Genomic DNA, 12,179 nt, shown 5'->3' on the forward strand with positions numbered 1-12,179 from the left:
TCCACTCACAGTATTGCTGTCCAGCCTTTCCAACACCTTCCAGCTGCTGTTACATGAGGTTTAGATATAACTCTGGAAAAACAGGGCTATGAAACAGAACACGTGATCTCAAACATTGATCCTAAACCTAAAACACTGCCATTTCACTAGAATATCTCACAGCTAATTTTAGATTATCCATATGGATTGTCCAGAAAGCAGATTCTTGATATATACCTAAGACCTCTCAGACCTTAAAATAAAGAAGAGTCTTTCACACTGATTAAGACTGTGATAGATTTTATAGCTTCTTGCCAGATTATACATGTGGGCCAAGTGAGTTACCTACTGCAACAGGGCTTTGGTGAGTGTGATATGTCACTGAATGCTTCTCAAATTAGTTCTGGGTAATCAAGTGATCTGTAATTGGAGAAATCCAAGGTGGATCTCTTCTGCACAATCCTGAACAGCAAACCCTCAGTCTTCAGCACAGGAAGAAAGTTCATTACTAAGAGACCTTTTAAAGCTTTACTGTGGAAGAGGTTCAGTAATGTCCACTTTTTTAGTATGCCAGGATCAAAATAAAGATCACTGGCTTGGTTTTGTGTCCTGTGAGCATAAAAACACAAGCAAAAATCACCATGGCTATTCCAGTTATTCACAGCTTGGTCACTTATGAGGCTTCTTCCAAATCATTGTTCACATCAGATGGCTGTCAGACTTTGGCTGCCTCTGTGTGGGAAAAAATAAGTATATCTCATTGGGATGAGACACTCTAGAAGCAAGTGCTGGGTAGTCACAAAATTCACTCATGTAATTAGGAACTTTACGTCCTGTACTTTGGCTCTGAATACCAGGAAAATTCTCTAAGCCCTTTCTCCTTTTTTTTTTTTTTAAACTCCAGTACAGGTGGGTGCAACGGATGCTAATAAACCTTACTCACATAAGCTGACAGGTCTCTGAGACATCAGCACAGCAAAATCACCCACATAAAGCTGATAATTTTGAATTTAACTTTCTTGCATGGGAGAAGTTTTCTAAAAGAATTTAGGAAACTATTGTCTCAGAACTTGAGGTAGAAATCTTTGGGGCTGATCCCACTGTGTGTTCTAGTTAGAGGGCAAAGCTGGACTTGCTTATGTATCCCCAATTCCTTCCAGAGGTGAATTTAACCACAATTAGTTGTTCATTCTACCCATAGTTTTTCTGTCCCTAAGCCAACTAAAAAGCCTCTTTCTTTCAAGGCAGTCCTGAGGTCTGGTTTGTTTGCAGTAATGGCTGTTACAAAGCACAGCCAGCTCTTTCTTCCATGTGAATCTGTCATACTTGGCCAGCTGTTGTTTGAGACATTTGTTCCAGGAAGACTGTCATACTGTATTTTTAATGTGTTCTCTTTGGTTTGGGGGTTTAAAGTGATTTTTAGGTCTTAAGAAAAATGCCCACTTGATTATGCCGAACGAGATTTTCTATTTATGGATAAAAGCAGTGGGGTGGTGCATGATTGCTCCTCTCACAGAGGGTGTTTCTGTGGGAATGGATGCAGTGCTGATGATGGTTTTGGCCCCAAATTCACTTACTTGCTAAATGGGCTACAGCAAAATCCAGGAAAAAAGACTCCAAAGCCTGTTTCTTTTACCCCAGGCTGTAGAACATCTCACTGCATTGTCTTCATTGTCTTGGCACTTAAATTTTTTTTTCCCATTATATGTCTGACAGTGAAATAGGAAGTAGCTCATAGTTGTGAGGTATTTGTTTTTCTGGGCCAATGATGGTACTTTTAGTAGAAGTCAGCTCTGTTTCACTGAAAAAGTAAATAACTTTTTAGACATGTCTGCACTTTAATAAGACATATTCAGAAGCTGTAAGATGTATACTAGGGGAGTTATTTTGGAATTCTGGCAAATGTTACTGTGGTTTTAGACAACAAAGGCACTCCGTTTGCAGGACTCATCTCTGTGTGGAGGAGTGTCCCTGCATTTAAGGTACAAGGTGAGAATTACACTCCTTCCCTAAAAGTGACTACCTCAGAGAGACATTTACTACTTAAACCTCATCTTCCTAAACTGCCTGGTTTCCTTACCTTTTTCAACTATTTGTTTTGAAGGCCTCTGTTTCTGCTGATTTAATTGTACTTCTGTGGAACATTTGGACCCAGGGCAGTGTGAGGATCATTACACAGTGTATTTACTCTCAGGCTCCTGAGCCAGTTGAGCATTTTGCAATACTCTGCCCTGGCCAGCTGAAGCACCTCCTGGCTCTGAGGACCTGTGAGGGAGAAGCAGAAAGTCCTCTAAAAGTGCTTAGCTGCAGGCCAGCTTGGTGCCTCTTCCTTGGTGCTGTAAAATTTAGTTTCAGCTGGATGATTGAATTTCATCTCAAGCTGAACCAGCTGTACTGTGAAGGGGGATAAAGCAGATGATGACTGTCAGACACTTTGTGAGGAGTTCAGTAACGGGTCAGCTGAGCCAGCCATCCCAGCACATGTCCTGTGAATCGAGATGCAGAATTCTGGAGATGGAAAATGACCACCCTGCTTCAGTCTGAGAACAAGTCTGAGCAGAGGTCACATCAGAGTGAAATTTCTTTTACTCAGCCCATGAAATGAACACATTGTCCCGCTCACATAGAAGTGCCAAGACTTTTAAAGGAGCTGCCTGAAACTCTGAAGATCTTAAGGTCCACGAGGAGTTGTGATAAGAAAGAGAAAAAGGCAGAGGGCAAGGTGTCGACAGCACATCTGAAGTCCACTTTAACTTCAGTGCTCAGCAGCCACAAGAAGAACAGTTGTGGAATGTTAAACTAAGACCTGGTTGAGGAGAGAGGAGGAGGTTCAGCAATTTGCCTTCTTTTTTGGTGACAATGACAAATGCTGTAACATTCAGTCAGACTGTGGGAGGGGATCTGGGGCTTCCACACTGAGATGAAAGCTTTTGGGTCCCTGACCTGCTTTCTACCCCCTGCTCCTCCTGAACACACTGTACGTGCCCAGGGACGAGGCACTTGTCCTGCTGTACCTTCACTCTTCACACATGCAGAGAGGGTAACAGCACACTGCTGCTGGCCAAGGGAGAGTGTCCTGAGGACTGATGTCTTAAAGGTGCTGAACTGCTAAACCACTGCAGTAATGGGGGCCGTGTAATTATTACAGATAGATGGGCTTGGAGTCTCCACTGCTGCTGGATGGCAGTGCAGCCCCTGCAGTCCCTCCATCTCTGCCTTGCCAGAAGGTTCTGTCCCATCCATCACAGCCAGAGCCAGCCGTGCTGAGTTACACATCCATGACCTCTGGGTGTGAGTGTTACTGCTCAGAGCTGGGAATGGAGCCAGGGGAGAGGGAAGACCTCACTCTGGTTTATTAACACACTGACAGGAATAAGTGCTGTGCCTTAAACACTAAAGAGTTCCTATGTTGGTGTTTAGTAAATAAAAGCCAGCTCGGGAGAAGCCATGGAAGTTCAGAAGGAAACAGGAGGTTCTTGGGGATTCTTTCTTTCTGATTCCTGAGTAATGATGGGACAACTTGAAAGCTGAACAACATAGTAAAGTGTTAACAGTCTTCACAGCTGAGAGCAGTGAGCAGTGGCCAAAAACAACCATTAACTTCTGCATACACTATTTGTTTATTGAGCTAATATCCTTCACCCTCTTTTTTTTTTTTTTTTCTCTCCTGTAAGAGAAGTGCTCTGATTGGTCTTACCACGGCTGTGTTTTACTTTTGTGTTAATTTTTCAACTTCAGTGTTCTTTGTCCTCTACCAGGTGGCAGTCATCATGTGTTCTTTTCCATGGCTCTTATTGATTTGGTCAAAAGTAATTAAAGAGATAATTTGTTCTCAATTACATTTCCCTGAATTTCCTGAGGCTGGTAACTCTGCTCTCCAGCTGCGTCTTCCCCCAATTCCTTCTCAAATTAACTTTGCTCTCACTGTGAAATAAAACAGAAGAGTGTGTTCCTGTGTTTTTTTTTTTTTTTTTTTTTTTTTTTTTTTTTTTTTTTTTTTTTTTTTTTTTTTTTTTTTGTTTGCTGCTTTTGGATTGAGTGGAGACTGTGCTGTGGCAGATATCGATCTGCTCATTTTATTAGGTACTCCTGCCTTGGTTCATGAACTCTCATGTTTTAGCATAACATTGCAATAAGAAATCCTGTGTTAGACCAGCAGAAGTAAGAAACCAATTTTTTTTAAAGATGTTTATGGATGGTTCTGCTTTCTGAGTGTCCTTTGTGCCTGAAGGGCTCTTTTCAGCTCTTTTGTAATCTGTTTTGAACTCCACTCATGGCAAGAAGGAAGTGAGCACTGTTGTGGTGCAGATGGGGTTTTCTTTTTTCAGTTTAACTCAAATTACATTAATTTCGAGTAGAATGGATTTTTTTGGTGCTCAAAAATGGCTTTGGAACATTTGGTTTTCTAGCAGAAGATTTGGCAAGAACGTTTGTAATTCTGACTTAAGTGAGAGGAAAATGTCTAGCAAACATTAGCTAAGTAATTAGCTGAGTAATATTATCATTGCCAGTATGCACCAAAAAATATGAATAAAAGGCTTTGGGAGTGTTGTAAATATCTAAATTGCTGGCACATTGCCCAGAGACCTGGGAAATGACAAAGGTGGCACAGAGAGATGTCATACAAAAGTGATCTTTTTTTTTTTTTTTTCCCCTTCCTTATTTGCATTGACTTCCAAGGACACTTTTTAAAAATTTTAAATTAAATTAATTTTAAACTCAAATTAAAATTTGCATGAAAAGAGTTTTTGAAGATTATAAAGATGGCAGCTCAAATGGTGCAGGTGCTTAAAGAGTTAAAAGTAATTGTAGGGCAAATGCACTGACAGCAGTAACATTACAACTGTGATTAATTTGATGCAATTATTTTACGAAACTTACCAAACTTATATTTACCAAACTTATCAGAATTAGTAAATACTCTTTGGAGGCAAGAAAATTAAAAGAGGATTTTTCCCAGGAGTATGAGAAATGGATGGAATAAACAATGCCAAGCTATTGTTATGAAAACAACAGGTTTTTTTTTTTTTTCCTGTACAGATGCTTTCCATTCCTATAATATCAGAATGGAAAAGGAGTGTTATTTTTCCCATTCCAGGCACGGGAAGCAGAGGCACAATGAGCTGTGGAGTTTGTATTAAAATTCATTGTAGTCAAAAAAAGGCTTCTGCTAGCTGGGATAAGGTGTTCAATGTTTTATTTAGGATGCCAGAGGAAATTTCGGGCAGAGATGAAATTGAATCTATTTATTCCAAATTTCCTCCTCGTGCCTTTTCTAGCAGACAGCCTTTCTCTGACTTTTCAGCTGTCTCCTTCCATTTTCCTGATCGGTCTGTATTGACAGTGACGTGTTCATTGGAGTGCAGGAGGGGACCGAGCGAAGCTGGACCTGCCTGGCTCATTAAAACTCCTCGTGGCAGAATTGTGGGATGAGGCCCCTCCCTGTCGATGCCGGGACCCTTCCTGACCGGAGCAGCCGATTGGAAGCTGCAACAGCTCTTACCAAGTGCTCCCCTTGGCAACGGAGATTCTCAGCTGCGAAGTGCTCTGCATTATTTATATGGCACAGCACAGCCTTAGCAAATCAGGTATTTTTGCTGATATTTATATCTGCACGTTTGGTTGTGGCTGTTTTTTGGTATTTTGGTGGGGTTTTTTTTAAGCTGAAGCACTAAAATAGTGTTACTCTCATTACTCTAAAACAAATCTTCATTTTCTGCAATGTATTCTTCGTGACATCCTTTGTCTTGGAGCCTCTCGTGTTTAATTGAAAATTCTCTTTTGGTCCCGATGCCTGTTCCATGTTCCCACTTCCCAGTGAAAGGGCAGAGAGGGTCAGGAGTGAGCAGCAGTATTAAAAGAAGAAATAGGGGGAAAAATGAAGTCCTGAGTGCATGGCTAGAATATTGCCTTTAAAATTCAACATTTACAACCCTGCCTGCAGAACAGCAGTAGTCACTTCTATAGTGGGGCTTTACAAAAGCTCTCTAAACACTTTTATAAAATAAAAAAATATATTTCTTGAAGTCGCTCTCACCTTTGGGTGACTAAATGCTGGCTTGTGATGAGGCTTTGCTGATTTATTGTCATCAGAACACATTCACAGTTTGCAAATGTAATCCTAATGCTCCTATTGGGGTGATATGTGAGAAGGAAGAAGAGTGCAATAGGTGTGTCAGTCTATCTTTGACATAACATATACACCTAATTAGTTACCCAGAATGAAAAAACTTTGTGAATTGCAAAAGAAACAGGTTCTTAATTCAGCTTCAGCAAAACCAAACAAAATAAAAAACAAACAAACAAAACCTCAACCAAAAACAGCAACGAAATTGAAAATGTACACCCTAAAAGCATGATTATTGTACCTTGACTCTCCATCTGTAGCTGGCATATCCTCCACCAGCTCAGGCTACTGCTAAAAAAAACTTGAAGAAAGTTGGAAAACTTCAAAACTCAGAGAATGACATCTGCAAGGATGACAGGTGGGGGACATGGAGAGAATGTTTAATAAAAGGATGGATTTATCAGAATTGAGCGATTTTTAATCTCTAGAAATGTCTAGAAGAGAAAGTGGAAATACTTGGGAATTGTCAGGGTGAAATCCATAGTCTGCATGTGGTGGGTTTGACTAAAACAAGTGATTCAAATTATTTTTTTCATCCAAAAACCACTCGAAGATGCTTCAGTTTTCTTTCTAAAGATGAAGAGGTCACCGTGTAAGGCAGCGAGCAGGAATCCCGGGGCTTCCCGCCTGCTCCTCTGCAGCTGGGATAGCCCTGGGAGGGGTCGCCTGCGGGTCCTCGGGAGCGGAGCCTGGACAATCCGGCGGCATCGAGCTCCACCTGCTGCAGCGACTCTTCAGCATCGCTGCCCTCCTTCTACCTGCAGCTGCCACAAGCCAGCTCGAGAAAAATTACCATAATCATTTTCATGGAAAGCTTCTGGGTCGTTTTCTCGTGTAATCTCGCTTTATGATGATGTTTTGTGCATTACTTAATGGTTTTTTTTAAAAATCGCACTTTCTTACATATGAACTTGTATGAGATTTTTTTTTTTTAACATCACTACAATGAAAGCAGGAAATGATCGCTGAAACAGGCCTTTTGATGGCTTAAAGCAAATTAGATGAACTATGATGAAAGTCTTCTTAGGTTGGAAACACTAAAAAAACCCCAACACCCGAGCTCCCGAAATTGTTCAGGTTGTCATGATGATATATTGCTGAATGTAGCAAATTAGACATACCCGTAATGTTCTCTGGTTTTCTGTCTGCACTGCAAATTAAAAAGATCTCCACTGTTCTCTAATTACTGCTGTTACTGTTCTAAGCTCAGATTGCACCTTTTCGATACATGGCATTGTAATGACAGATGATGATGCTGAGGAGGAAGCTGCTCCCTGCTGTTCTCTGTGCTGAGGGTGATTGAATCCTATCATCAGTGCCTGAGTGGAGGTGGGGCTGTGACATCTCCCTCCTTTAGCGTCTGAGCAAAGGGCAGGGGGCTCTTTTTCCTTTCCCCATGGCCTGGCAGAGCTTGATGGGCAGAGAGAGGATGCAGAGAGATGTTGCAGCTGAGAGAACTTTTTTGTCCACAGCTCCCAGTCTGCTGGGCAGCACTTTTTGTACATCAGCTCTACCCTGACTACATGGATACAACTTCCTAGGGCCAGCTTTGGATTGTTTGGAATCACTGAATGAGCTCTTTGATCTAAAACTAGTGCTGGAAAGAATTACTGTCTTCATGTCCTTGCAGCCTGCGTTCCATACACTGCTGAGTGATCTGAAGGCTTTTAATAATCTACCTATAGAATTTTTTTTTAAGAGGCAGGAATGTGTCTTTTTTCCACTTGAATAAACTGATGGTTGAAGGAGTTCTGAGAGAGTGTTTGGGTCTGACTTCAGGGCTTTTTATGGCTCTGTGCCTTCCTTGGGGGTGAAAGCACAGACCCAAGAATAGTGGTCTATCCCAGTGTGTATCTTCAGGGCAGAGCAGTTACAAGTAAGTAATTTTCTATTCCTGGTTTTGGGAATTGGATATTCTTTTTATACTAGACACGGTAGTCTGTACAACAGCCTTGCAAGAGAGGAGTTGCATTCCTAGGCATTTAAGCACAGCAATTTATAAAACATGCATTTTGCACAGTAGCTTGTCAGCAGATACTTCCTATGAGCATCTCTGTGCACCAAAGGTACTTGCTGACAAACCGAGTTTTTCTGCCCTAGACTGGTGTAGGCACTTCTGCTCTGGTTTGCATGTCTGTAGAAAAATTTATTTGCACCACTCCATTTAGAAAATGATGACCTGCTGAAGTATTTCAAGTATGGTTACGTGGTTTTGTTTATTGTTTTTTAGGAACCAGTGGGGAAAAGTAGAAGTAGAGGAAAAATGACTTGAAGTGGCTGAGGTTACGCTAACAGGTACTCTGTCAATCCAGAGGTGAGAATGGTGAAGCTTTGACTCGGGATCAAGTTAAAGAAGGCACCAGACAAGCATCATGCTTTAATTATTCATAGTGCTACCTGTTTGCTGAATTCAAGGTTTAAAGTTTACTGCACACAAGGAACCAGCCTTTATTGGCTGATGAACGTTTCCCTGGTTTTATCTGGTAAAATTCCTCCTGAAGGTATTAGAAAGAAATCACTGATGAGTTGTAGGGTCTCTTGTAATTTGGTAAAAATAGTGTTCTGAAAATTCAGTTCAGCTGTGTTAGTAATTCCATGTATCAGTTCTAGAAGACTGACCTTTAAACTGCATTACAGTTTAGCACAGAAATGGCTATTAGATTCAAAATTACTTTTTTTATTTCAGAAATTCATATTTTATTAAAGCACACAGGTCAATATTGCACATTCTTAGACCTCAAAAACCTACAGTTGAAAGGGCTGTTCCTTTGGGTGTTGTGAGGAGCTGCACAAATGACTATTGTTGAAGATCTAACCTACACCCAGGGTTTCAGCCTTTGCCTGGTGGGACCTTAACTTACAATTTAAAATATTGAAAGGCTCGGAGGTGATTTTAGTTAAAATGCCACTTCTGGGTCAGCACAAACAGTTTGTGTGGTGAATCTGTTCATCCAAGACCACCCAAGTGAATTTGCTGCTTGATACATTCTTGGGCCTGTCGTAGAGCTGTGCAGTTCCAGACCAGGCTGGGGCTCTATCCCAAAGCAATTCAGGCCTTGTAAATATAAAGAAAATGTTGGAATTAAGACACAATTTAATTTCTCTGTATGCATTTAACAATTACCAGAATTTTATTTGACAATCCAGCAAAAATTTTAATTTTTCATCATGTGTCATCTTTGTTAGCTTATTTAAAATCTGTTCCATCTCTTTTTCTTTAGAATAAAAATAAGTGCCAGGCAGCTGATTTGAGCATAATTTTTATTAAAAAAAAAATTAGTAAAACATAAACAAAAGAGAAAGCATGGTGCATTTGCAGATATAAAAATTGACAAGTAACATTAACTTTTTTTAAATTCTTTCCTGACGTTTTTCTTTAAGAAAGAAAGCCCAAGTGTCAGCCTGACTTCAGCATCCAGTAGTATCTCACCTATCACAACTCAGTATTTAATTTTCTTTTTTAACTGACTCAAAGCAGCCTCTCTTGTGTGGGTGAAGATTTCTGTGTGGGTCCAACAGAAATCAGCAGTATGCTCTTCCATACTTCCAAGGTGCGTAACAAAGGGGTTCCTTAATTTTTTTCTTACTGGGAATTAATTTTTCTGGACACCTCGGGACACTTGGGAATTGCCTCACAGGATACCTCAGACTGCACCCCATTTCCCTACCCCAGTTCCTTGTCTCCCAGTGGATTGCAATTTATCCCTAATTTTTTATTACCTAATGCATGCAAACCCACTGCACATGCAGAGCATGCAGTCAGAATCCTGTGAAATTGGTGCAGATGTTCTCTGGAAACCCCAAGGGTACTTCTAAGCCAGGGCTAGTTCAACAACAAATAGAAGCTTTCATCTCCTTTGTTTTTTTTCAGTTCCATAGCTGCTCAGAAGAAAAAATGTTGCAGGCATTTTGATCAATGCACAAAGTTGGGAGTTTTAATTCCCTTACATAAAATTGCTGACCTGGTTTGTGTTCTCTTAAAAAAATGAGAAGCAATAAAAAAAACCCACATTGTGTTCTGTGCTCTAAACCCAGCTATGTCTGTGGAGCTTTTCCTATTATTTTGGATTTTACAGGTGTCAGTCTCCTCGTTTGGAGTCTTACTGAAAATTTTTCTGGCTTGGGACTTGTAAAAGGTTTCTCTCCCATGCGAATGTTTTGTAGTTTGTAGCAGTCATTCCTTAAATCTAGGCCATTAAACGAGCTCTTCTTCCTGTCTGGTAGTTAATCAAGCTCCAGGTTGCTCAACTTCCTGAGAGATCTCTGTCAAACTCGAACTCAGCCATCATTTCAAGCCGTTGGGCCACCTGCACACCCAGGAATGCACAGAAGGATCACGTCAGACCTGTTTGCGTGCTGGTGAGGTGGCACAGTGCTGTCCCACGTGATGACCACCTCAGGAAATATTTGGTGATGAAAACGGAACCCTGAGACTGCACATGCCTTCTCTATGACGAGCTGTCCTTAGTTAATGCTGTAATGTTTTATTTTCCATTCCATCACTTTCAGTCTGATTCACTGGAACCAGGGAAGAAGGAAATGGGAATGGACCTGAGGACTCTCAGGACAGCTGTAGCTCAGGCCCAAGGAACCCAGAGCACTCAGAAATGGGCCAGGGAAGGCTAAAGGAGTCTTTGGTTCTGCAGTGGCAGCAGTTGAATTATAGACAAAACAATTTACTGTACTAACAGCTTAGAAAAGATAGCTTAAAATTCTGTCTTTGTAGGCTTTATATGTACTGAAAATGTTGACAACTCTGTAGGAGGAATGATTGTTTGATAGCTCCATCTGTATCAACATTATATTGTTTTAGTGTTCTTTATAAAGGAGCTTTTTCCCTCCTGGCAGTCTCTTGCATGACTTGGTGCTGTGCCAGGATTTATAATTAAGTAGGTAGAACTGAGCAGTGTTAGGACATAAAATGTCCATTATGTGAGAGAAAATCACTGTGAAAATATCTGCCACTGTTACAGAAACACCTGCATGGACTCATTTGGAATATACCAGCTTGAGTGTCCGGAAGATGCTGAATCTGAATAGATTTTTGTGCCCCTTATTTTGCTGAGTAGGGAGCTGTTATGATAGGACATGGATTTGGGATCCTGTGTACCTTTCAGCCAGCTGAGTTTGGACAGCAACCATTACTTTGTGGGAATGACCACAGAAAGTAGCTGGTTGTACATTCTTTTTCTAGAAAGTATCTCCTATTGCCACCAGACACAACAAACTTCTGGCCCAGCAGGACAATTCTTATGGTCTCATTTAGATGAATAAATTCACAAACACTGTGATGAGAGGGGGGGAATACAGGAAGGCATATTGGGAATAGTCTTTAGCAGAGCACACTCATATTTAGTGCTCTTGCACTTAAGTGTTCTGAGGCTGTGTTGTCACCCACGTTTCACCACTGTCACTGTGTGGTGGTGACAATACTGAGGTTTCACTCTGATTGCACTCCAAGCTTGCCTACAGAGACCATTCCCTCTGTTCTCTCAGTATCAGCTTAAGCAGTTGCTAAACTGCACAAAAAAAGCTTTCAGTAGGTGACTCCAGGGTTCCCTGAATTTTTCTGGAACCTTCTAACTTAGCTGAGATGTGAGCATTAAGCTAAGGAAAGAGATTCATTTGCAACCGAAGAGCTAACAGTGGCACAAAAAAAAAAAGATGATTTACATCTGGCAAGGTTTAGTTACAGCCTGCTGCAAATAAAACTGACAAATTACCCCTGCCAGCCCCAGCAGGGTACAAATTACACGAGTGTTTACAAGCTTCTGAGACTTTAAGTCTTTGAAGAGCATTCACTAGAGAAAAATAGTTGAATCAAAACAAGCAGCAATAAGACAGACGTCTATATAAAAACTTAATAATTGGGTTAAGTCTAAGCAAATGTGGCAGTCAAGACAACGTGTGAACTCTATCAGCATATGTTGAAGGCAAATTAGGCTCTTTCATTGTTTGACTGAGATTAACTGTGGAAAAGGTAAGGAAGTTAAAGTAGCTTCTTTGCATGTGCTCCTGTAGAGGAATCAGAACTTTACATTTTGCAATAATGTAGTGTTTAAATCTTCCAAAA

General features: G+C 40.8%; 1 protein-coding gene across 1 annotated transcript in view; it reads left to right on the plus strand.

Moving 5' to 3' along the window:
* The window catches only part of CCDC60 (coiled-coil domain containing 60), a 52,478-nt gene that overhangs the window by 14,526 nt on the left and 25,773 nt on the right, over nucleotides 1–12,179 (plus strand). Inside the window, 2 exon segments of the mRNA XM_027882033.1 lie at nucleotides 10,331–10,465; nucleotides 10,616–10,689. Coding sequence (XP_027737834.1) covers nucleotides 10,331–10,465; nucleotides 10,616–10,689 — 209 coding nt within the window.

Source organism: Empidonax traillii, unplaced genomic scaffold (assembly GCF_003031625.1).
Source record: "Empidonax traillii isolate 1590-97213 ecotype Southwest subspecies unplaced genomic scaffold, ASM303162v1 scaffold99:size1466351, whole genome shotgun sequence".
NCBI classification, from domain to species: Eukaryota; Metazoa; Chordata; class Aves; order Passeriformes; family Tyrannidae; genus Empidonax; species Empidonax traillii.